The following is a 27,306-nucleotide window of genomic DNA, read 5'->3' as shown; positions in this document are numbered from 1 at the left end:
CGATTTAGAAAAGATTGCTGTATGGTGTGGCAGGTGGCAGTTGACGGTAAATAACGAAAAGTGTGAGGTGATCCACACAAGTTCCAAAAGAAATCCGTTCGAATTCGATTACTCGATAAATAGTAGAATTCTCAAGGCTGTCAATTCAACTAAGTACCTGGGTGTTAAAATTACGAACAACTTCAGTTGGAAAGACCACATAGATAATACTGTGGAGAAGGCGAGCCAAAGGTTGCGTTTCATTGGCAGGACACTTAGAAGATGCAACAAGTCCACTAAAGAGACAGCTTACACTACACTCGTTCGTCCTCTGTTAGAATATTGCTGTGCGGTGTGGGATCCTTACCAGGTGGGATTGACGGAGGACATCGAAAGGGTGCAAAAAAGGGCAGCTCGTTTTGTATTATCACGTAATAGGGGAGAGAGTGTGGCAGATATGATACGCGAGTTGGGATGGAAGTCATTAAAGCAAAGACGTTTTTCGGCGCGGCGAGATCTATTTACAAAATTTCAGTCACCAACTTTCTCTTCCGAATGCGAAAATATTTTGTTGAGCCCAACCTACATAGGTAGGAATGATCATCAAAATAAAATAAGAGAAATCAGAGCTCGAACAGAAAGGTTTAGGTGTTTGTTTTTCCCGCGCGCTGTTTGGGAGTGGAATGGTAGAGAGATAGTATGATTGTGGTTCGATGAACCCTCTGCCAAGCACTTAAATGTGAATTGCCGAGTAATCATGTAGATGTAGATGTAGGCTAAGCTCCAGTCTTTTTAGCGATTCTGTCACAGCAAAGAGTGTGACATTGGGCAGAGCCAAAACAACAGCACTTTTGAAAGCAGTTTTGGCACCCGACACTATCAAACAAATATGTGATGACCTTTCACTGGCCAGCTATTATTCAACAGCTACAGATGCGAGTAATCATAAGGCTGAAAAAATATCTCCATTAATTATTTAATATTTTACACCTCATAATGGTATTCTGAAATTGCTTAAATTAGTTTCGCTGCCAAGTGGAACTGCCTCCACAATAAGTAAGTACTGCATTACTGCATTAGAAGAAAATAAAATTGATAAGAGCAAAATTTTGTGGTGACAATGCTAACAATTTTGGAGTGCAACGAGCAGGTACAAACAATGTATTTGCTACACTGAAAAGTGAAGTAAATGAAAATCTTTTCGGAGTTGACTGCCCTACTCACATACTACACGATGCTGCTAAGACAGCCGCTGATGTGATGAGTGTTGATGTAGAAACCTTTATAATTAAACTTTTCAATTACTTCCCCATATACACAGTACAAACAGAGCGTCTAAAGGAGTTTTGTGAGTTTGTGGATATAGAGTATCATGCATTGTTGTTACATACAAAAACAAGGTGGTTATCTTTGTTTGTTGCTGTAGAGAGAGTACTGAAGTTATATGATGCTCTTAAATCATTCTTCCTCTTAGAAGAAAAGGCACTTAAATTTCTGACAACCCTATTCCAGAACCTGTTAATGGAGGCATATCTGAGGTTCCTGCTAGTCAGTTGAGCGCATTTCAGAGACAAATGCTTACTCTTGAAAAAGCAGAAAATACTAGTAAAATCATAAAACGTTGTAAAATGACATCTCTCTTGCAGAACAGTGAGGTTGCATGAACTAGTGAAATTCAAAAATTTCATGTTGAAGTAGAATAGTTTTATGAAATGTGTACAGCTTATTTAGAAAAATGGTCAACAAATCTCAGGGAGTTTTCCATTTTTAAATGGATATTGCTGGACACAGCACCTGAGTGGAGCAATGTGGAAAGGACAATAACATTTGTACAAGGTACAGGACTGTCAGTAGATGACAGTTTATTGTTCGAGCCGTTTTCTTTACTCAAGCAGTTCACTGAATCAGAACTCAACGAAAATGGCGATAACTGGGGTAGTAAATCATGTCAGAACAAATGGACCTATTTTTTTCGACAGATTGGAAAAACAGCATTCTCAGTTGCTGAATCTATGTGAATTCGTCTTCAGTATTCCAGGGTATAATGCAAATGTGGAATGAGTATTTTCTCTCATGAATGTGCAACATACTGAGAAACAAACAGATTACAAGTATCAATGGTCGAAGCAATAATTAAATGTTCTTAATTATTAAATGAGTTGCTCTAAGTTTTATGAATACATCATACAGCAGAAAGATCTTCTCTCCAAAGCTCAGAATTCAGATAAATATGAGGTGTAGGATAACAAATTATGTGATCTTTGCACTTCAACATACAGTGTTTCAGCAGACAATTTAGTATCTCATATTAATATTTCAAAATAAAAAATTCTTGTGTTACCAGTATTAATACTGTAAAATGTTATTACCATTTGAATGCCCTCCCTTGAGTACTATTACATTAATTACAGTATAAAGTGTTCATTTATTTGTTTATTTTAATAAATCGATTGAATACAGCAGTAATTTGCACAAATATTTCACTTTTTTTTAACGTTAAGAAAAGTGTCCAGAAATGTCCCGGTTTATGATTCACAAATTATGGCCATTTTTAGTTAATTTTAGAGAAACCTCCCGGTTTGCTAGTAACAAATTCGGACAACCCTATATCACACTAAATCGTTGTCACTCGTTATAAGAAAACACCTCTCATTAAGCAAATCTTTTTTTTACAATTTTTTTTGCTCGTTACACAAATTGCAAGTTATGGAAGGTGTTCGCTAAGCGACGTTCCACTGTACAGGGCTACTTAAGACTACTTCAAGTGAGCGAAATTCCTTCTCTGTTGGGGGCACTTTTTCAAAAACCATTGTACATTAGCTGTACAACATCTCAAAATTTCATGGATTTCATCTCCAAGTTTTCCAGTTTTTTGACAGGCCTAATGGTTCGAGTGAAACCGTTAGCGCCAGGAGTAAAGTGTACTCATTGCTTCATAAGCAGAGAAACTTTGACAGTGAGGAAAATGCCTGAGGATTTTAAATGTCTTCTGGATGGAGTTACAAAACACATTCTCTTATTTCTTATCTTTTCACAGTTTAATGTGAAGAAATTAGCAGTGAACACACTCAACTTTTCTTACATACTGCCACCCTTCTTTGAGCTGCATAATGAAGTGTGTTTGCTATTTTTAGACAAGCAACATTTGTTACAAAACACTTTGTAGGACACTTAAGAGCATTATCCACAAGTTTTCGAGGATATTTCCCTGTCCCACAACCTGGTAATTGTTGGACTAAAAATCCTTTCACTAATGTAGAAATTGATGACATACAGGGTATGAATATCTCTGACACAGGGCAAGAACAGCTATTGGAACCATCCTGCCATACTTCACGGAAAAACATTTAAAAAAATGAACTTTGTAGCTTTTGGTTGCATGTGTGCTATGTGTATGAAGAGCTGTCTGAAAGGGCCTTGCAACATTTTTGCATTTCCCTACCACTTACTTATGTAAGCAGACCTTTTCTGCTCTTTGCAGTAATAAAACCTCAAAGTGAAATCGTCTTCATGTGGAGTTGGACCTAAGATTGATGGCGACACAAGTTATTCCAGATTTCAATGGAATTATCAAAAAACACAATGGAAACTGCATGTATGAATATCAACAACGGTGGAAAAGACAAATTGCTATTTGCCATAACGAAGACAGGTTAAGTTGCAGACAGGCATAATTAAAAGACACTTACACAAAGCTTTCAGCTACAGCCTTCATCAGCAAAAGACATATGTCAACGGGGACAGATGAAAATGTGTGCCCCAACCGGGACTCGAATATATATAGTTAAGGCTCACCGGCCACTTGACCATCTTCTCCTTCTGTGCGAATGCATTCTTACAGCAATCGGCAACACGCCGCGAGTAATGAATATAACAGGCGGGGGCACTATGTATGTAGTGCGGGACAATACGTTGAGAATGTGGGTTTCGCAGGAAAAGTGCCAGAGATAAATCCCTGCAGTTGCGCCTATCCTCTGTGTCCTCGGTGGCTCAGATGGATAGAGCATCTGCCATGTAAGCAGGAGATCCCGGGTTCGAGTCCCGGTCGGGGCACACATTTTCATCTGTCCCCATTGACGTATGTCAACGCCTGTAAGCAGCTAAGGGTGTTCATTTCATTGTTAATTTCATTCTAACAAGCTGCATGGTCACCGATGGTATCTGTTCTTTCGGACATGTCCGAAAGAACAGATACCATCTTAGTATATATATATATATAGTTAAGGCTCTCCGGCCACTTGACCATCTTCTTCTTCTGTGCGAATGCACAAACAGTGCCCGAACTCTTATGGGAATTGGCAACGCGCCGCAAGTAATGAGTATAATGGGCGGGGGCACTACGAATGTAGTGCGGGACAGTACGTTGAGAATGTGGGTTTCGCGGGAGAAGTGCCAGCGATAAATCCCTGCAGTCGCGCTATCCTCTGTGTCCTCGGTGGCTCAGATGGATAGAGCATCTGCCATGTAATCAGGAGATCCCGGGTTCAAGTCCTGGTCGGGACACACATTTTCATCTGTCCCCGTTGACGTATGTCAACACCTGTAAGCAGCTAAGGGTGTTCATTTCATTGTAATTCCCTCAACAGTTACCAGTTTACAGTAAACTGTAGCATGTAATGGGCTGAAGCAATACTGTATTTCTTGTCAAGGCAGGCCACAGGTGAAATTTGTGACGAATTAGTTGGGGGCTTGATCGAAGAATTTACATTTCAAATTTACTAACTATAGTCCGATTAAAATTACTTTATAGTTGATGTCTGTCAGTTATCGCTGCGGTGTTGCCACATCACCTGTCGACTACCGCTGTGTTATAGGTACCACACAAACACGGTTGATCGCTTGACAAATGCTGTTAATGTGTGCAGAGCAAGGTTGGAAGTGGGCGCCGCGAAGTACAAAGGAAATGTGAGATGCTCTGTGGATATCTGATTTTGAGTGACCAATGACTAAACTTTGGCTGACATCACTTTGTTCACGATGTTTAAGTCTACCTACTGGAGCAAACTCGAGACAGAAAAATTTCATAATATGTTTGTTTGCATAGCCATCTTCCACAGCAAAATTTCAGTTTTTGTGGTAAAAGCAAACTGTAATTTCTTGCTGCCACGGGTCACCTGTACCTATGATCTCACACTGGCTACATGGGATGCAGCATTATCAACCAATGAGCAGCCCTGGCTCTCGGTTGCAGATTATAGGAGACACGGGCAGATTCCAAATGAAAAAAAGAATGATAGGAAGGAAAATATGAGCAAATAAAAAAGTAAAGACAATGACAAAAATGGCGTGGCGAAGTTTAAGGGGGGGGGGGGGGGGAATATCTCAATTAACTGAATAAGAATGATAATCAATGTCTTTTGATTAGATTTGGAAAAATAAATAATTTTGCTCCATTTGATGAGAATCGAAGTTGCAACCTTCCAGATGTCAGTTTTACATGCTAGCCACTACACAATGCCATTACACTGCAAAAGGCTGTTGTTATTTATGACAACGGTGTCCCAGTCATAATGATTAACTGACAGCCTTCAAAAATTCGGTTTCACACTATGTCGTGATACATATCTAATGAAAGCCGATCTCTGTGATTATAATAACTCTATAAATAATGCTGAATTGAATCTTGTGTGGAACGATCCAGTAGTGCTTGGTTAGTACAGTGTATGAAGCATGCATATTTCATTAGCATCAGTGTGTGAATGGGGGCTGGGCAGGGAAGGGGGAGGGGGGGGGCAAGTGGGTGAGATTAGTGTTTGAACGTCCTTTTGACAATGAGGTCATTAGAGATGGAGTACAATCTCCTATGAGGGAAGGAAAGAGAAGGAAATCGGCCTTCCCCTTTCAAAGGAAATCTCTCGGCATTTGCCTGGAGCAATTTTGCGAACTCACGAAAAAACTAAATCTGGACTGCTGGACGTGGGTTTGAACAGTTGTCCTCCCAAATTCAAGTCCCAAGTCCAGTGTGCTGATCAATGTGGTACGTCGCTCAGCGCGCGCGCGCGCGCGCGCGTGTGTGTGTGTGTGTGTGTGTGTGAGATCATCATGTGTGATGAAATAAGATTATAAATAAAAGGGCGAGACCCAGGATTCAGTATCCAAACACATCAAGAAAGAAAACCAGACAAGGAATTGGAAGTGAACTTGTACCAGTTTGGCTACGACAAATGGTACAAGCATGATATTTAGCAATCTGATTGGAGGAAACCACCTACAACACATGAAGTGTCAACCATCACGTAATTTTAATCGGTCTATAGATCAATAGTTTATATTGAAGTCTGTGGCATCTCATAGCCACACTTTTGAATTGTTATAGCTTGTTTGCAGATGCAACATGTCAGTTTTAGTATTAATTACAAGTTTGAACATACTTATACAATGTAATGAAATAATAAGCAACCATGTGCATAAAAGAAATTTAACTTCTTCACCAGTTTTGGGCACTTAGTGCCCTTCTTCAAAATGTTACACCTATCACATTATTAAATTCTTTTATATGACTGATTGCTTATGATTTCGTTACATAGAACAACGGTTGTTGAGGAGGCATAAAATACTATAATTATACAAGTAATTTGAAAATTATTTAAATAGGCTTATTTCACACAGTTTACATTAATATTGTCTTTCTTAGTGACAGAATCAACATTCTCGAGTGTCTGTTTAAAGATTAATTAATTAAACTATATTTTTCTACAGCAGGATTAAAGAAGGCTTCATTATCATGTTTTTTAAATAAACAATGAAGTCTTTAAATTGAGAACTTTCAGCAGCTTGTAGCTTACTAGATAAAATCAAACATATTTCTATAATTAGAAAAAGTACTTTGATAATCCATGCAATACAATGAACAAGCACAATTTTGTGCTTCACTTAAACTGATTGAATTATCCAAGGTTGAACATTATAAGTTCACAGCAGTGTAGGTACATCAAATCAATCAATTTTTCAAATGCTCTACCTATATAATGGCTAACACAGCTCGTAGTGTATGATCCCAGTTGCAGGCCGCCTACCTAACTGCTCCCAGGGGCAACAAAAATTTTGTATTTAGTTTTCAGCATTTCATATGATTACTGACTGAATTTAAAAATTTAAAATGCTGTCATAATTCACTCATTAAGAGATATAATCTTACATTAAAGGTTTAACACAAAAGTGAAGTATTACAGTTAGAAACAGCGTTATGTCTTAAGGCAGTGTAACTCGTGGTGCACAAATTACTCAGACTATATTCACTCAGTATTTGAAAATGAGAGTCCTTAGTGACTTAAACAAACTTCACATATAATTTCAAACATTTTGGAATCTTTTTGCTTGCTGACATGCCCCTAAAAAAACAATGGAACGAAGAAAGTTCACCACTTATTACATCCGTGCAGTAAAACTGTAGCATCATGCAGTATAGTATCAATGCATCAGTATTAATCTGTTAGTTCTTTACTACTGACTCTATTCAGAACACAGTTTGCTGACAGTACCTACATACAGGGTGTTTGGAAATTCCCTTTACAAATTTCTAGGATTTGCAGAGGGGAATGAGTACATAATATTTTGAACAAGAACTCATGTCTAAAAAGTCATTCAATGACGATGTGGGGCATCAAAGTAAAAGATGCTGGCGCCTGTGAATGCGTGTATATATAGGATGATTAAGTGATGACGTTACAAACTTTCAAGGATGATGGAGAAGGATAAATGTGTCAATTTGAGGTAAGGACCCATGTACTGGAAACAAACGAGTCTAAAGTTATACGCAAAAACCATTCTGATACCTCTGACAGTGGAATACATGTACCGGGAATGTTGCAGCTGAGATTGTAGGGCAGGCAACTTTCAGAGTTGGTATTATGGACCAAAAAAAGGAAAAATGTCCAGTAAACATGGACTCTAAAATGCATACCTTAAGATCCATGAGCATTTGTCCAATAACAGTGATATGAAACTTCCTGGCAGATTAAAACTGTGTGCCAGACCGAGACTTGAACTCGGGACCTTTACCTTCTGTGGGCAAGTGCTCTACCAACTGAGCTACCCAAGCACGACTCACGCCACGTCCTCACAGCTTCACTTCTGCCAGTACCTCGTCTCCTACCTTCCAAACTTTACAGTAGCTCTCCTGCGAACCTTGCAGAACTAGCACTCCTGAAAGAAAGGATATTGTGGAGGCATGGCTTAGCCACAGCCTGGGGGATGTTTCTAGAATGAAATTTTCACTCTACAGCGGAGTGTGCGCTGATATGAAACTTCCTGGCAGATTAAAACTGTGTGCCGGACCGAGACTCAAACGCGGGACCTTTGCCTTTCGCGGGCAAGTGCTCTACCAAGGTAGGAGACGAGGTACTGGCGGAATTAAAGCTGTGAGGACGGGGCGGGAGTCGTGCTTGGATAGCTCAGTTGGTAGAGCACTTGCCCGCGAAAGGCAAAGATCCCGAGTATGAGTCTCGGTCCGGCACACAGTTTTAATCTGCCAGGAAGTTTAATATCAGCGCACACTCTGCTGGAGAGTGAAAAATTCATTCTAGAAACAGTGATATGTTTCACACCACCGAAGATGAACAAGTGCTTATAGCTTCTCAGGTATGCGTTTTACAGCCCATGTTTACTGGAGATTTTTTTCTTTTTTTGATCTGTATTACCACCTCTGGAAGTTCCCTATCCTACAGCATAGAATCACCCTACATATATTAGTAGCTTCTGTACGGAAACACAAAAAACATGTTTGGTAGAATGAGGAATGCGATGTAGCGATTCAACGTAGACATAAGGCCTGGTTAAATGACCAACAAAAGAGAACTGAAAGCTCCAGGGAGGAATTAATAAATGCTAGACGATCAACCACCAAAGAAATTAGAAGGGTCAAAAGGCAATTTCATGAGGACCCGCTAAAATCTATCGAGGATGCTTTCAATCCCCACAAGACAAGAGATTACTATCAGACATTCAAACAGTACCAGTCAAAATACACTCCACCTACTCTTATGATGAAGGATACAAACAGAAAGGTAGCATATAACAATTACGACAATTCAATGATATTGGCTAAATATTCCAAACATTTACTAAATAGCGCGGAACCTGAACATCATTTGGAATTTGACCCCTATCCAAGAAACAAAAACCACTTAGAAAAAGTTATACAACTACAGCCAAATGAAGTACAAGCAGTGATTAACTCACTTCGGAATTATAAAGCAGCAGGTGAGAACCAACTAGCGGCAGAACTTTGGAAATATGCAAATGTACAAATTATTCTGAACTTACACAAACATCTTACCAACATTTGGAATACTGAGAAGTTACCAGAAGCATGGAATGTTGCAATAATCCATTCACTACACAAAAAAGGAGATAGATTGGCTCCAAATTAGAGGGGTATATCCCTGATGGATATTACTTATAAAATTTTTTCCAAGGTTCTGTATTTCTGGATTCATGAACAGCTTAATGGTGAACTTGGCGAATATCAAGGAGGCTTTTGTACAGGACGAAGTTGTCCTGATCAAATTATTAGTCTCAAATGGATAATGAAACATCAAAGGCTTAGGGACAAGAAACTAGTGATCATGTTTGTCGATTTTAAAAAAGCCTATGATAGTATCCATCATGAATCTCTACTGTTAATTCTTCCATCGTGAATCTCTACTGTCAATTCTTAAAGAATTTGGTTTACATCAAAAACTTGTCAACCTCACTGCAGTCACCCTTCGAAATACTAAAGCTAGAGTAAGGTTCAGAAATGAATTCTCTGAACCTTTTGAGTTTCATACTGGGCTTCGACAAGGTGATGGATTGTCTCCATTATTGTTCACTTGTGTGCTGGAGAAAATCATGCGTGAATGGAACAAGATATGCCCACCATCTGTTAAGATTAGAAGAAAGATTCAACTTAACTGCCTTGCATTTGCAGATGATTTGGCGGTGATAGCAAACAATATTGATGAAGCAAAGGTTCAGATAGAACAACCAGAACGATTAGCGACAAAGGTCGGATTCCAAATTTCGTTTGAGAAAACAGAAATGATGCCCAGCTTCCCAGTTGACACATCCCATATCATTCTCCATAATGATCAAAAAATTAAAGTAGCAAAAAAGTTTAAATATATTGGTGAGATTATTACTTGGAATGTTAATGAAAGAGCATCAATAGCTGGTACAACATTAAAACTTCAGTTAGCGCAGAGAACCACGTGGCCAACCTACAAAAAAAGATCTCTCTCAATAAATGCTAAATTTCAACATTACTACACCGTTGTTAAACCGGAAGCAACTTATGCAAGTGAAACACTATTCAAACTAAATACTCAAGCAACAACTGACAAATTACAGAAAGTTGATAGAAGAACACTCCGAACAATTATCAGTAACAAACACCAAGTTAATGGGTAGTGGAGACTTTTGTCCAATTCAGTAGTGTATAAAGAAAGTGGATCCATTATTGATACAATGCGGAAAAGAAGGATTGCATTTTTTGGCCGCATATCTCACCTACCAAATACTAGAACCTTGAATCAACTTTTTGACTACTACTGGAACAGTAAAACCAAAAACATCTGGTTTAAAGAAGTACAAAGTGATCTGTATGAACTGAACATCACCACACACCATACTCAATACAGAGAAGAAAAACTGCTTCTGAAGAACAAATACACATGGCTGACATAGAAACCATCAGAACGGAAGAAGTATGTCATATGTGCAGAAAAACAAACAGCCAGATCACAGCGAATGAAAAAGTTTTGAGAAACGAAGAAATTGCTGATTGCTAAGACCCAAAGTTAATTATTGTAGACTGTGTTGTATTATATCTAAGATGTCAGTTGAGCTGAAGAAATCTATTTTTGACTAACGTATATTTCCAGCCATAACTTATGGCTGCGAAACATGGACACTAAATGAGTTCATCGTTAGGAAGCTAACAGTAGCCCATAGAGGAATGGAAAGACCAATGTTGGGTTACACAAAAAAAAAAAGACAGAAAGAGAGCAACTGAAATAAGACGAACAACGAAGGTCACCGACATAATGGAAAGAGTTAATATATTGAAATGGCAGTGGGCTGGTCATGTTGCTCAAACAAAAGATGATAGATGGTGTAAACAAGTCCTAGACTGGAGCCCAATTTATCAACAAAGACCTAGAGGAAAACCACTAGACAGATGAGACAGAGATATAAGGAAGACAGTGGGATTCAACTGGCAACGGGAAGCTCAGGATCAGAAGAAATGGAAGATCTTAATGGGATGCTTTGTTGCACGCGACTCATAGAGGCCACATCATTAAGGTGATAGAACTGGCTGATGATGACACACACACACACACACACACACACACACACACACACACACACTCATACACACATTTACAGGTGCCGGCACGCATTTAACTTTGACACTCTACAGCATCGGTGGATGATGTTTCTGGACATGGATCTCTATTCAATTTATTATGTACTCACTCCACTCTAACTCCACTCTACAGCTCATAGAAGTTTGTAATGGGAATTTCCAAACACCCAGTATATCATTAAATGTACCTGCAACATTATATCATTATACAACACGCAGTTCAGGAGATATGACGTCAAAAAACATTGGGATGCGTGAAAAACTAACATTTGCTTAAAATGGAGTACAAATTACCCAGACTGTACTCATCCAGTGTTTGATAATGAGAGCACTTAGCAGACTTACAACAAACTTTAAACATAAATTCACACCTTTCTAAACTTTTTCTCGCTTACATGTTTAACATCAAATATTGAACACACTAATTCATAAGGCAATTAGACATTTTAAGCTGCTTTATACATACGATTTGTTCCTCAAAGAACAACGCAGCTGAAGACACAGTCAATAAGCAAACCACCCCACACGTTACGTCACTGTGTCGCAAGACTGTGGTAGCAAGGAATCAATGCAGCATTACATCGATCGGCTATACGTGCCACCACTACCTGACAGCAAAATATCTCGGAGCGAGGCTGCAGCGGACCAACGTGTCGAGTCAGAAGGGCTCCACTTGCCAGATGCCAGACACACTCCTCAGGGTCCAGGATTTGACGCCATCCACCTGCCTCTGAATCCAGTAAAGCCTCCACCTAATCACTGCCAGCTCTGCTAAGTGCAGCTGCTCTGGCCCACAAAAACATTGTGCTAGCTGCAGCGTGCCGTCTTCGACACTACTCATTGTTGTGTGCACACATTCCCTCCCTGCAGCGTGTGTGAGCTTCACGCACTTCCACATCTGTTGCACCGATACAGACACCTCGGATCAATGGCAGACTGTGGCCACCGCATGATATCGTACACCTGTATCTGTTCTATCCTGACGAATAACGAGGCACAGGGTGTACATAAAGTCTGGGAACACTTTCAATTATTTATTGCACAAGAACCAAACATTGTACAGATATAATGTTGTTGTCTTCAGTCCTGAGACTGGTTTGATGCAGCTCTCCATGCTACTCTATCCTGTGCAAGCTTCATCTCCCAGTACTTACTGCAACCTACATCCTTCTGAATCTGCTTAGTGTATTCGTCTCTTGGTCTCCCTCTACGATTTTTACCCTCCAATCCTAAATTTGTGATCCCTTGATGCCCCAGAACATGTCCTACCAACTGATCCCTTCTTCTTGTCAAGTTGTGCCACAAACTCCTCTTCTCCCCAATTCTATTGAATACCTCCTCATTAGTTATGTAATCTACCCATCTAATCTTCAGCATTCTTCTATAGGACCACAATTCAAAAGCTTCTATTCTCTTCTTGTCCAAACTGTTTATCGTCCACGTTTCACTTCCATACATGGCTACACTACATACAAATACTTTCAGGAACGACTTCCTGACACTTAAATCTATACTCGATGTTAAAAAATTTCTCTTCTTCAGAAACGTTTTCCTTGCCATTGCCAGTCTACATTTTATATCCTCTCTACTTCGACCATCATCAGTTATTTTGCTCCCCAAATAGCAAAACTCCTTTACTTCTTTAACTGTCTCATTTCCTAATCTAATTCCCTCAGCATCACCTGACTTAATTCGACTACATTCCATTATCCTCGTTTTGCTTTTGTTGATGTTCATCTTATATCCTCCTTTCAAAACACTGCCCATTCCGTTCAACTGCTCTTCCAGGTCCTATGCTGTCTCTGACAGAATTACAATGTCATCGGCGAACCTCAAAGTTTTTATTTTTTCTCCTTGTATTTTAATACCTACTCCGAATTTTTCTTTTGTTTCCTTTAGTGCTTGCTCAATATACAGATTGAATAACATTGGGGAGAGGCTACAACCCTGTCTCACTCCCTTCCCAACCACTGCCTCCCTGTCGTGTCCCTCGACTCTTATAACTGCCATCTGGTTTCTGTACAAATTGTAAATGGCCTTTCGCTCCCTGTATTTTACCCCTGCCACCTTTAGAATTTCAAAGAGAGTATTCCAGTCAACATTGTCAAAAGCTTTCTCTAAGTCTACAAATGCTAGAAACGTAGGTTTGCCTTTCCTTAATCTTTCTTCTAAGATAAGTCGTAGAGTCAGTATTGCCTCACGTGTTCCAATATTTCTATGGAATCCAAACTGATCTTCCCCAAGGTCGGCTTCTACCAGTTTTTCCATTCGTCTATCAGATATCATACATATGTCATTTTGAAGAGAAACCCTGAAAGTTTTGTATCATGTATACTGTCACAGCGTAGTTTGGTAATTTGCCGATAGCCAGCGCTAGTTGCAAACATGGCGAGCTCAGGTGCAGAGCGAGCCGTGCTATGGAAGGGAACAGCTGTTTCATGAAATGGCCTCCCCGATCACCAGATCTCACTTCGTGTGACTTTTTTTCTGTAGAGACACATTAAAGATCTGGTGTATGTACCGTCTCTACCACGTGATACAGCAGAGCTCCTGGAGAGAATACCGGAAGCGACTACGACAATCGATGATGCCATGCTGGGATGGATATGGCAAGAATTCGATTACCGTATTGACGTCTGCCAGCTCGCTCATGGTTTGCAAATCTAATGTTTGTAAAAAATAAAACTTTCAAAGTTTCTTTTTAAAATGCATTATGTATGACATCTGTACAATGTTTTGTTCTTGTGCAATAAATAATTGAATGTGTTCCAGGACTTTACGTACACCCTGTTGTAGCGGGACTTTGAATTTTGCCGTGCTACACTCGTTCACCCAGATATATGTTATACGGCCACAGCTGTATGAGCGCTCGACGGCAGAGAAAACATTTATAAGAAAATGAAGGTACAAAAAATTGTAACTCTATTTGTTTTCTACCCACTACTGTCTCGCTAATCTTGGTATGATTCAGACGTAAAAACTTATTCGCTAGTCTTGGTACGATTCAGACAAAAAAACTTATTGATGTGCAGACATATAGTATTGTGGAAGCTTGTATGAAATTTGGAGGATGGAAGCAGCCATAAAATACATTGCATTCAATATCAAGATGGTATACATTCGTTGACATTAGTAATTCCTGGATGATGAAATTTACTGCAAGATTTTGGAGCAGCTACGACTTTTTCATGCAGAAATGAAGTAGGAGATCGTTGGAGAACAAGAGCTGAACGCCACACGAGAGAAGACATATTAACTTGGTAATTAATGTACTCTTATCTACGCCATTTCCCGCTGTTAATTACATTTTGTTATTCTCTGTTCTCTTTCAAATAATTTTTTTTAGTGGAAATTGGTTTGACTTTTGCTCAGAAACGCCACAAGGACCACCCCAACAATAACTTTTTCGAATCACGAAGTCTGATAGCTTTTCTGTAATTCAAAGTCCGATTTGCATTTCATTCTTTCCCTTTTTCACGGTCATTAACGATTTTAAAAACCCCTTTTTATTCACCATTTCTTCCCACATTTTCAACCTTTTCGTTTCTTCTCTTTTTCTTTTTTATTAGCCACTACACTGTATTTTCCTGAAATCCGTCTATCTTGCTAGGGCCACTTCCGTCTCCAAGGGATTCCTGTACCACCAACAGCCTATCAAACCCACAAAGCCTGGTTGGGAGAGCAACTACGCCATCCTGACAAACTTCTTCCTATCGCTCTGTAAAGGTCTTACCGTGGACGACCACTGCAAAACTGATTTGCCCCAGCTAATATCTGTTATGCTAAATGGCACTGTCACTACTTAAATTAGCTGGAGATAATTGCTTCAGCTGAACAGTCAAAGCTAGGCAAAGTTTAAATTCCTAATTGTGGCTGATTGCATTAGACGCAAATTTCTTTGTGAAGATTAACACCAACTTCTTCATCAGGAGACAAAAAAGATGGTGCTAATCTACAAAAACCCAAGTTTTAACTCTGATTTAATGCAGTCTAAACACCTCAAATAATTTACATAATGATACCATCACCAAAAAACTTTGATGTTGACACAGGTTAGTGTTGAGGTGTAACACTATTAATAATGAAATCTAAAGAGCACACCACATGTCTTTATTATTGCTTATGTACAGGTAGTATGCAGAACCTTTTATTCTACTAAGTGTGTGTGTAGGGGATACAGGGATGAATTAAGGATCATGGGAAAGGTTTTTTTTAACCAACTTCTGACACTGCAAGCTAATTTTGCCCTAGAACTTACAATTTGTGGAAAATTTTAATACAAAAAGGACTTAACTACCACAGGCAAAAGGGCATCACACCTATATTTTTAGGAGCTAGTTTATTAACCACAAATAAGAGACTCTGTTTTCATATTACCTTATTACACCATTTTATTTGTTCCATAAAATTTCAGGTATGGAGCCGCATAAATTTCACTTTTTCTTCTTCTAATATTTCGGCTGTACACGGTCGAGCCATCTTCAGAGTGAGCTGAGACTTCAGTCTGCTACCTCAGCTTACTCTGAAGATGGCTTGACGATATACAGCCAAAATATTAGAAGACGAAGAAGGAAGAAGAAGAAGAAGAAGAAGAAGAGAAACTTATGTGGCTGCAGGCCCAAAATTTTATGGAACAATCATTGCGCTGCAGAAATATGAAGATGTACACCATTTTATTTGTTTTAAGTATGTGTTAACTGAAAAATTTGGTCAGTGTACTCGAGAGCCGGCAAATGTGATGAACTGTGATAATTCCATCATTGTGTGGCATTTGCATGCAATGGGGATGGTTCAAAAACTCGGGTGTATAGGTACTTCATGTTATAAGCCAAAACCCCATGGATGACCATATGTGTATTTCCGCTTGATCGTCATCTATTGGCTCGTGAACAACATGAACAACAACCGTTCCTATACTGTATCATTACTGGTGGTGACAAATTGTGCCTTTATGCTTAACCGAGGAAAAGAAAAGAATGGATGAGCCCAAACAAAGCAGCAACTCCCTTAAAGAGACATGCATGCATCCACAAAAGATAATGTTAAGCATCAGGTGGAAACTGACGGTGAGGTGTACTATGAAATGCTTCCCCGGAGTGTAACCACCACTGCTTACATTTACTGTCAACAAATGAGACCTCTTGCAGATGCAGTCCAAGGACAACGACCAGCAAGACTGCCTGAAGTGATGCTACTCCACGATAACAACTGCCCGCATTCTGCTAGACTGACAATAAACGCTATACAGGAGTCAGGTTGGGAAGTCATTCTGCACACACCTTACTCCCCTGATCTCGCACCCTCATATTTTCACCTTTTGTGCTCTTTATCTAACAAACTTCAACGAACTTCCTTTCCAGATGAAAATGTGCTCCGAATATGGCTTGACGAGTTCTTCATCTTAACCCTTAACTACTATAGACCGTCTCTCAGACCGCTACTAATTTTTGTGTCGAGATATTTCTCACACCCCTGCAAAGCCAAATGGACTCTTCTGTGTACCTTCCTATTGGCTGTCAAGCGACACGTGCCAGCATTGTTGCTGCTCTTTGTTTCGTAATTATTAGCCTTGGGAGGTCTCACAGACTTACCATAGTGTTTGCGCGCCGCGTTTTTGTTGCATGCTAATGTTTCTCCATAGTGGGGAAAGCTGGGCCTTCTATGCAACGTGTATTATGTGAGGCAGATGTGGGTGTTCAAGATCTCCCCGTTGAATCTTCGGATGAAGACTTTGATGACAGCGATAATGACCCAGATTCTGATATGTTTAGTGATCACAGATGTTTAGTGATCACGACACTAATTCAGAGCACGAAACTGCAAGTAAGAAAAGATGTTTTTGATGGAGAAAAAATCAGCCACCAGCTAACGTAAGAACAAGGCAACACAACATCGTCTTGCAGCTTCCTGGACTGCGACAGATGGCGAAAAGTCTTGGCGAAAACCCTGTTGTTTTGGAGGTATGGAAACTGTTCTTTACACCAGACATTCTAGACGAAATTATTTGATGGACAAATCTGAAAATATCTAAGCTTAGAGCACAGTATGCTAACGATCACGTATCCTATCTACAAGATGTTGATGTCACTGAATTGAAGGCTCTAATTGGTCTATTAGTGTATTCAGCCATTTTCAAGTCTGGGAATGAGTCTGTTTACAGCTTGTTTGCAACTGATGGAACAGGCAGAGATATTTTGAGATGCGCTGTTAGCAAAGAAAGATTTCTGTTTTTATTGTCTGCATTACAATTTGACAATCCAGGTGATTGGGTGGAAATAAAGAAAATAGACAAATCAGCAGCGATTTCACAAATCTTTTTGCGTTTCATCGAAAACAGTCAACTTTGCTACTCTGTAGGTGCAATGATGTGTGTCTATGAAATGTTTGTTCCTTTTCGTGGAAGGTGTGGGTTTAGAATGTACATGCCAAACAAACCGGCAAAGTATGGCCTGAAAGTTCAGTGTTTGACTGACGCTCGTACAAATTACTTGTACAATACATATATTTATTCTGGAAAAGGCAGCGACGGTCACACCCTTCCCAGCCATGAGAAAGGTCATAGTGTCCCTACACAGGCTGTTCTTCGATTGGTGAAACCCATTGAAAACACAAGGAGAAATGTTACATGTGACAACTGGTACTGATCAGTAGAACTAGTCAATGAACTTTCAAAAAAAGGTATCGCATACGTTGGTACGCCGAAAAAGAACAAAAAGGCGATCCCACAGAACTTCTTACCTAATAAGAAACATGGTGTGAAGACATCTGTTTACGGTTTTACAGAAGACATGACTCTGGTTTCCTTCATGCTTAAGAAGTCCAAAGCTGCAATACTGATCTCTCCTTATGCACCATTCAGTAAACAATGATCCTGAATCAGGAACACCTGAGATCATCCTGCTTTATAACACAAAAAAAGGTGGTGTGGACTGTCTCGACCAGAGGTGTGCAGCTTATTCGTCAAGTCGCCAGACAAGAAGATGGCCTTTGGCCATTTTCTTCACATTACTGGATGTTGCTTGCGGTGTAAACTGTTATGTGGTACATCAAGCTTATCCAAAGGCAGAGGTAATGTCGAGATTGAGCTTCATGAAGACTCTAGCAAGAGACCTAGTTGAACCTCATATGAAGAGTAAAATTTCTATTGGACGCTTGCCATGAGAATTGAGTGACACCATCAGAAGAATACTTCACTTACAAGATGAGCCTCAGACACCGAAAGAAGAATTCTAAAATCGAAAAAGGTGTGCCTTTTTCCCTCCTCGTCTGAAGAGGAAAACAAGATATCCATGTCAACAGTGTGGTGTTTCGATTTGTTTGGAGTATTCCAGGAAGGTCTGTGTGATGTGTTTGCAGGTAGAAATTGACTAAGGTACGATTCAGTGGCACATGAGAACAAGTATTTAGTTTTTACTTGTAATTTTAGAAGTAAAATGTGGCAACGTTTCTCCATTCGTAGACTTATGGACTGAAATATTCGCTCTGCATTGCAAAGACGAGTTGTTAACTGAAAGCTGACTTCGCACACAATTTATCGTAAGTCGAGTTGGATTTTTCCACCTAGTTATATTGCCAATCAGTTATATAATCCCACTGATCAAAATCTGTGTGTGAGTAGAGACCTAACTATTTGCTGTTATTTTCGTAACTCATAAAATAAAAATATACTCCAAATTTCGCTTTGTTTTAATTTTCGATGTGTTTAAAATACCGCAGTGTTTAAAAAAAATCAAATTTCTACAAAGACCATCTCTAAGAATTGTAAAGAACGACAGGTAGTCAAGAAACTATATACTACGCGAGAAACTATGAACTAGTCATAACAATGATCTACTGTTCTGCTTAAAATTTGACAATGTTCTGAAACACAGGGCGAAACAGCATAAAATTCTATCATCTTACAAACTCTTGTAGTATCTGAAAGGTTAGGAATAAAAGTTCACACACCTGTATTGATACCTGGTACAAACACCAACTTGCTTTTTAAGTAAAAGTAACATTCAAAAGGGGAATTGTTCTTCAAAAAACATTACTTGGTTCTGAACCCTGATTAATAATTACCTTGAGACTGTAAAGATTTACTAAGTTGGTTGCAAATAAGAAACTCTGTGGCTGTTCACATAAAAAAATGGTTCAAATGGCTCTGAGCACTATGGGACTTAACTTCTTCTGAGGTCATCAGTCCCCTAGAACTTAGAACTACTTAAACCTAACTAACCTAAGGACATCACACACATCCATGCCCGAGGCAGGATTCGAACCTGCGACCGTAGCGGTCACGCAGTTCCAGACTGAAGCGCCTTTAACCGCACGGCCACACTGACCGGCGGCTGTTCACATATTAGAATACCAGGTAAAAATGTTGCCAGCTTTTAATCGGCTTTAGAACATGGTGGCATTCAGATGAAACAAGTTAATCAAGAATGAAATGTCTAACAAGCAAAGTCACTCAAATTAAACTGACTGTAATTGTTATAAGAATAAATTACAGCAGCGAGAATCGTCATGGAGATAGTACAAACCGAGGTCAGTAGATTGAGGGCGAGCAAAAGTTCGAGAATCGGACAGAATTGTGCTTGTGACTGTGATCTTTTATTTACGTATTAGTTGCTGTTGTTATGTATGACTTGTTACATATGACTTGCACTGGAGAAGATATTGTGGTCCATGTTTCACGGCTGCTGAAGCACAGTAACATGGAAGGGTTGGAGGGGTAACAGTGATATCAGCTTGGCTGAGAACTAGATGAGTGTGGGGAGGGAAGCAGCGAACGGGTAGCAAATTACGTCATATTACCAACTGTGGGAATCTATACCGCGTACTTTGACTTTTAGGAACATCTACCACATTTAAACCGTAGTTTGTCTGAACCCATTCATTCATAGTCAGAATTGAAGTGACATTAAAATCTGACAAATACTCAACAATAGCGGTCATTTCTGCTGGAGATGATCAAAGTCTAGTTGGGGGCCACGGGTGCACTTAGGTGCTTCGTGTTGCAATGCTGTTGACACTCACTGTGACCTACGACAAGAATGACAGAGGGTGTGTCAACTGATAGTTCTACACAGCCAATGAGAGAGCAGTGAGCAGATGATATGTTTGGAATAAACAGCCAAATATTTGTGACAATGAAGATACAAATTTCTCAGATGTTCCAATAGCATCATGATGATGATGATGATGATGATTACAAAAGCTTAACACAAAAGACGACATGGTTAGTAAAGGAAAAATGTAGAAAAGGAAATGGTCCACAAATTAATGTAAACCATTTCTTTCTGTTTATTTTATTTCTCCCGGTTTTATCAAAATGCGGACAACCAAAAAATGGCATAAATTTGGTATAGGCATAATGTTAACATTTTAGGCAGATACTTTAAGTCAGTAAAACAGTATATAATTTTTATAAGTCAGAACATGTTAAAAATAAATTTTTCTTAAGAAACCTCTTGTAAAAAGGGGGATTGTCTTATAATCGGAATCATCTTATACTCGGCTAAATACAGTAAGCCTGAGATAAAGATTTAGGTTTTAATGGGAACGCTTGCACTGCAGTCCATTTTTCTTGACATACTATTATTATGGCAGTGGACCGCCACCTAGATATCATGTGACGGTGATTTTTCACCTCTACACACTGAAATTCAGTGATTGCCTCTTACATTTCCCGTTATCCACAGAGACATTAAGCAAAATTCCTGTTCTTTGGTTTTTATCCTTATCTATACGTTTTATGAGAGAATTCTCCACTGTATCTTATTACCGTTAAAACATTCATCTTTTGCAGATAATCTATCGCACAGGACTGACTTTGAATGGTGGGTCTCCCTGTAACATGTTATGTAGGTCATGACTTGACTCCAGTGAGTACATTTCTCATTACATCCACATCTTAGGTTTGGGGTAATGTATTCTTATACATGACTGATTTCGCCACTTGTACACAGATTGAAAATGCAGCTGTGAGTGCTGTTAAACCATTACCTTATTTACTCGAATCTAAGCCGCACATTTTTCCGGTTTTTGTAATGCAAAAAACCACCTGCGGCTTAGAATCGAGTGCAAAGTAAGCGGTAGTTCTGAAAAATGTTGGTAGGTGTCGCCACAACTAACTTCTGCCGTCGAATATGTGTAGCGCTACACAGGCATGCTTTGCAGGCACAAAGATAAATACTGGCGCTGAAACCTCTGCGGTAAATAAATTTAAAAAAAAAGGTGGAAGACGAGCTTTTTTTCCTCCGCCCCGAGTTTCGACCATTGCATTTTCATACATTATCCATCGAAATAAATACAAATTCTGTATTGCTCATCTTTGAGTGTTGCAGCGTCTCAATGTACTACGAAAATCCGACTGGTAAGACTGTTTGGGATGTTTGTCAATATGGCCAACTCTACGGTCTGAATTTTTTCCTACCTGTGAGAAGAGATGGTTGCTAATAAGGACTTTTATGAATTGTGAATCACATGCAGTATTCTCTTCACCATAAGAATAATACGAATATAAACATTTTGCCATGTATTCTTGCGTGTTTGCTGCTATCTCATTTAAATTCTGCCTGCCTAATAAACCTACGAAACTAGAGTGAGACAACAGCAAACGCGGAAGAATATACATATGTCATGTTTATATTCGTATTATTCTTATGCGTAATAGTGATACAGTTAGAAATGAAGCACGGCAATTGACTAGATTTTTAAATCTAAGATGACTCTAATTTCTGTGCAGAATGTAATGTACTACAGAGGCGTCTGCAAAGATTTTCAAAAGGAGAAAAATTATCGCTAAACTCTCGTTCAGAACATCATCTATCGTACGCAGTCTATTATTTGGTTCTTGTTGATTATTATCAAATGAACCAGCAGTGTAAGTAACAACAAATAGCAGTCTCATGCCATTGTTTCGCTAATGAGACGATTCCTCTCTCTCTTTTTGTTTTTTAAATTGTAAGCGGCAGTAGCGTGCACAAAAGCAAGTCATGCCACGAACGGCAACAGGTCGTAAACACTCATTATCAGAATGCGACAAACAATACATGACACAGTACAGTAATGCATTTTCAGCTTATAGAGACGTAAACACCTGTAACAAAGAGAATGGCACTTATCAGATCAAAGAAAAATAAGCAATCGATTCAAACCAGATGAAGCACGTGAAAAAGGAGGGGTACCCGTATAAATATGGACGGACACATAGCAATGGCTACCTGGTAAAGCTTAACTGCTAAGCTTACAACTCGAACCAAACTACTGTAGCTGTATTGTCATTCATTCGACCTAAATTGTGTCTCATATTACAATGAACCAACTTTGTTTCGATTTGGAGGTGCGGCCTAAAACTTTTCTCTCCCCTTGAATTTTGAGTCTCAAATTTCAGGTGCGGCTTAGATTCGGGAAAAATGTTTTTCCTTGATTTCGAGTCTCATTTTTCAGGTGCGGCTTAGGTTCGAGTGCGGCTTAGATTCCAGTAAATACGGTAGTGCCTAACAATAAACGGATTTTACAGCTGCAGCAGTTTTATTTCTCAGTGGACGATGTTGCTAAGAATACATTAATAACATGAACAAGCAACCTATGGTTCACGATTATTTTTCTGTGTGCACCTGCATGCTTACCATATTTACTCGAATCTAAGCCGCACTCTAATCTAAGCCACACCTGAAAAATGAGACTCGAAATCAAGGAAAAAAAAAATTTCCCGAATCTAAGCCGCACCTGAAATTTGAGACTCGAAATTCAAGGGGAGAGAAAAGTTTTAGACCGCACCTCCAAATCGAAACAAAGTTGGTCCATTGTAACATGAGAGACAATTTAGGTCAAATGGATGAAGATACAGCTACAGTAGTTTGGTTCGAGTTGTAAGCTTAACACTTAAGCTTTACCAGGTAGCCATTGCTATGTGTCAGGCGCTCCGTCCGTATTTGTACGGGTACCCTTCTTTTTTCACGTGCTTCATCTGGTTTGAATCAATTGCTTATTTTGCTTTGATCTGATAAGTACCGTTCTCTTTGTTATAGGTGTTTACGTCACTCTAAGCTGAAAATGCATTATTGTAATGTGTCATGCACTGTTTGTCGCATTCTGATAATGAGTGTTTATGACCTTGCGGCATGGCTTGCTTTTGTGCGCACTACCGCCGCTTATAATAAAAAAAAAAAAAAAAAAAAAAAAAAAAAAAAAAAAAAAGAGAGGAATTGTCTCATAAGTGAAACAATGGAAAGAGACTGCTATTTGTTGTTACTTATACTGCTGTTTTCTTTGATAATTGTCAACAATAACCAAATAATAGACTGCGTATGATAGAAAATGTTCTGAACGAGTTTAGCAAAAATTTTTCTCCGTTTGAAAATCTTTGCTGGCACCTCTTTAGTACATTACATTCTGCGCAGAAATTACAGTCATCTTAGATTTAAAAATCTAGTCAGTTGCGGTGATTCATTTCTGACTGTATCACTATTCAGCATAAGAATAATACGAATATAAATATGACATGATTTGTATATTCTCCCGCGTTTGCTTTTGTCTCACTCTAGTTTCGTAGTTTATTAGGCAGACAGGATTTAAATGAGAGAGCAGCAAACACGAAAAAATACATAGCATAATGTTTACATTCTTCTACCTTTTCTTTTAATTTATTTACTGACGCAGAAGTTTTCGCGCCAATATTTATCTTTGTCCCTGTAAAGCATGCCTGTGTAGCGCTACATATATTCGACGGCAGAAGTTAGCTGTGGCAGCACCTACCAACATTTTTTCAGAACTTCCTCTTACTCTGCACTCGATTCTAAGCCGTAGGCGATTTTTTGGATTACAAAAACCAGGAAAAAAGTGCGGCTTAGATTCGAGTAAATACGGTATTCAATATGAAAAGTACACTCATGATCAGAAAAAAACAGAGCACCTAAAAAGACTAGATGCCACTGACGTGTATAAGGCAGGAATGGCATTCTGTGGCATCCGTGCTGCATTCACCCGGTTCTAAAGTTCATCTGTGGTGGTCGGCATTGGGTCACAGCGTTGCACCCATCATTCCACCATATCCCAAACATTTTCGATTGGCGAGAAGTCTAGGGATCTGGTGGGTCAGGACAAAAGGCTGACACCTTGAGACACCAAGAAGGCACTTGTTCATGCAGAAACATGTGGTCATGCATTGTCTTGCTGAGAAATGGTGTCTGGGCTGTTGTGCAGAATGGGTATGGCTACGGGTCACATAGGTCAGACTGGTCACAGTGTCCTGGACATGCACCAACAGTGATTTGTGGTTGTACCCAACAGCACCCCACACCATAAGGCCTCGAGCTGGCGCTGTATGTCTTGTGTGAATGCGGTCACTGTGATGCCGCTTCCCCTGTCTGTGGCAAACCAAAATGTATCCGTCACTTTCAAACAAACAGAACCTGTATCATCCGAAAACATTATCTGGTGCCATTCCTGTCCCCATTGACATCCTTCCGTACATCATTGCCGCCTAGCACGTTTCTGCATATTCGTCAAAGGTAGGGGGAGAAGTGGACAACACACACATAACCCGTGCCGTAATAAACAGTGAACGGCTGTCACCTGTGACAATGTACGATGTGTCACATTGTTCCACTTTTGGGCCAGAGCCGAGGAGGACACAGATCTGTCCTGAAATTCCATTCAGATGAGGTGTTGATCATCTCTAGGGGACGGTCTGGGTGGTGCAACCTGACCCATTTCGTTGCGTTCTATGGCCTTCCAAGAACCATTCTGCACGCACCCATCGCACGCTAAAACACTTCGTTCCACATATCAAACAATTTTCTGGATGAATGCATCACATTCTCTCATGCCAATAATGTGCCCTCTTTCAAACTTATTCATTTGACAGTGCGGTTCGCGCATATGTCTGCGAGTTATCCTGCACGTCTGGTCGAGTCAAACTGATCCGTTACCCTCGGTTTATAGCGACAACGAGAGCCGCAGGCACATTTTACCAGTAGGTGGTGTTGCGCCACGATATCAATGTTGACCTCAATCCTGCAGGCCAACACGATTCAAATGCTAATCATTTCTGCAGAACATACTAATGCACATGTCCTGTCTATATGAATATCCTATCGCTAGTCGTTCAAGGTGTTCTGTTTTCTCTGAACATAAGAGTATTAATTTTACAATGCTGTTGTTGTCCATTATCTGAAATTTAACTGAAATGTAAAAAGATCTTAATCTTGAAAAGCGGCATTTGAAGTGTGCACCTCAAATTCACACACAGACCCAAGACACAATATTGAAAGCAAGAAAAACAAGAAACTATTTTCCATCACAACTCACAATGTACTCCTGCTTAATGAAGATGTCACTTGGTATTTGGCAATGAGATCCATTTCCTTGACTGAACACCTATAAAAAAAATAAAAATAAAAATTCAATTAATACAAGTGAAATGTATAAAGAAACAAAAATTATAAAATCAGTTATGTCCAGTAATGGATACAATCATGCTATAAACACATGACGTAATAACAAGTTTCTACAAGAACAAAAACAAAATAAAACTACAACAATACCCAAACTAATATGCAACAATACCAAATGTCAGGTGCATAAAAATTCATTTGCAGCTCATGTCCAAGTTTCTATAATGGACAAAATGGTAGAAGCTTCACAACCACATTGAAAGAGCAGATGAATACATCCATTTTAACAACCTGAACAAATCCAGCTTTGCCACACACCTTACCCTCTTCAAACAGCATAAGACTCGACCTCCTTGAAGAAATTGTGATCTTTATCAGTACACATATAGCACCAAACCATCTTCTCAATTACCAGAATGAACCGAAAAACAAATTTTTCTATTTCCTCACCTCATAGCTTGGAACGGGCAAACAATCGGCCCCACTCAGTCCCACTCCTGGCATTTGAGCTGCATTTGTATCTACGAGGGTCACTCCAAAAGAAATGCACACTATTTTTTTTTAATCCATCTTTTATTCAAGAAATGCACACTATTTTTTTTAAACCCCTCTTTTATTCTACATGTTTGAAAGTTTTACAGTGTGTAGATGCATCCTTTAGGAACAATATTTTCATTTCTCCACATAATTTCCAATCCTCTCAACTGCCTTACACCATCTTGGAATCAGCACTTGTATACCCGCACGGTAAAATTCTGGACCAACCTGTTGGAGCCACTGTTTGGCAGTGTGCACTATGGAGTCATCATCTTCAAACCTTGTTCCACAAAGAGAGTCTTTCAATTTCCCAAAGAGATTATTGTCACATGGAGCCAGGTCAGGACTGTAAGGTGAGTGTTTCAGTGTTGTCCATCCGAGTTTTGTGATCGCTTCCACGATTTTTTGACTGACATGTGGCCGCCCATTGTCGTGCAACAGCAAAACATCCTGCTTTTGCCGATGTGGTCGAACATGACTCAGTCGAGCTTGATGTTTCTTCAGTGTCATCACATATGCATCAGAATTTATGGTGGTTCCACTTGGCACGAATCAAAAAACACCGTAGCCATAACTTTTCCAGCAGAAGGTGTGGTTTTGAATTTTTTTTTTCTTGGGTAAATTTGCATGATGTCACTCCATGGATTGCCTCTTCAACTCTGGTGAAAAATGATGGAGCCATGTTTCATCATCTGTCACAACTCTTCCAAGACATTCATCTCCACCATTCTCGTACTGTTCCAAAATTTTGCTGCATACTGTTGTTCTTGTTTCTTTGTGAGCCATTGTCAACATCCTGGGAACTCACCTGGAACAAACCTTTTTTAACGCCAACACTTTCAGTATTCTGCAAACACTTCCTTCCCCTATCCCAACGTAGCGTGACAATTCGTTCACAGTGATGCATCTGTCAGCGGTCACCAATTCATTAACTCTCTGCACATTGTCTGGAGTGTGTGCAGTACAAGGCCTGCTGCTGCGAGGACAATCCTCAATGTTGCCGTGCCCACTTTCGTAACGTAACCTGCTTGCCCACCAACTAACTGAACTGCGATCGAC

The 27,306-nt window shown here is 39.5% G+C and overlaps 1 protein-coding gene and 1 non-coding gene across 2 annotated transcripts in view; one reads left to right on the top strand and one right to left on the bottom strand.

Annotated features, from left to right (window-relative positions):
• Nucleotides 1–27,306, bottom strand: part of LOC124719736 (zinc finger protein 664-like) — a 168,575-nt gene that overhangs the window by 106,099 nt on the left and 35,170 nt on the right. The window contains exon 2 of the mRNA XM_047244938.1: nucleotides 25,625–25,693. Within this exon, the coding sequence (XP_047100894.1) occupies nucleotides 25,625–25,693 (69 nt within the window). The remainder of the gene's footprint in view (nucleotides 1–25,624; nucleotides 25,694–27,306) is intronic.
• Nucleotides 3,959–4,032, top strand: Trnat-ugu. The gene has a single exon. It is a non-coding gene; the product is annotated as a tRNA-Thr (tRNA).

The sequence above is a fragment of the Schistocerca piceifrons genome, chromosome 11 (assembly GCF_021461385.2).
Source record: "Schistocerca piceifrons isolate TAMUIC-IGC-003096 chromosome 11, iqSchPice1.1, whole genome shotgun sequence".
Classification (NCBI taxonomy): Eukaryota; Metazoa; Arthropoda; class Insecta; order Orthoptera; family Acrididae; genus Schistocerca; species Schistocerca piceifrons.
The sequence above is the reverse complement of the archived record's forward strand: the minus strand, read 5'-3'. Positions and strand labels throughout refer to the sequence as shown.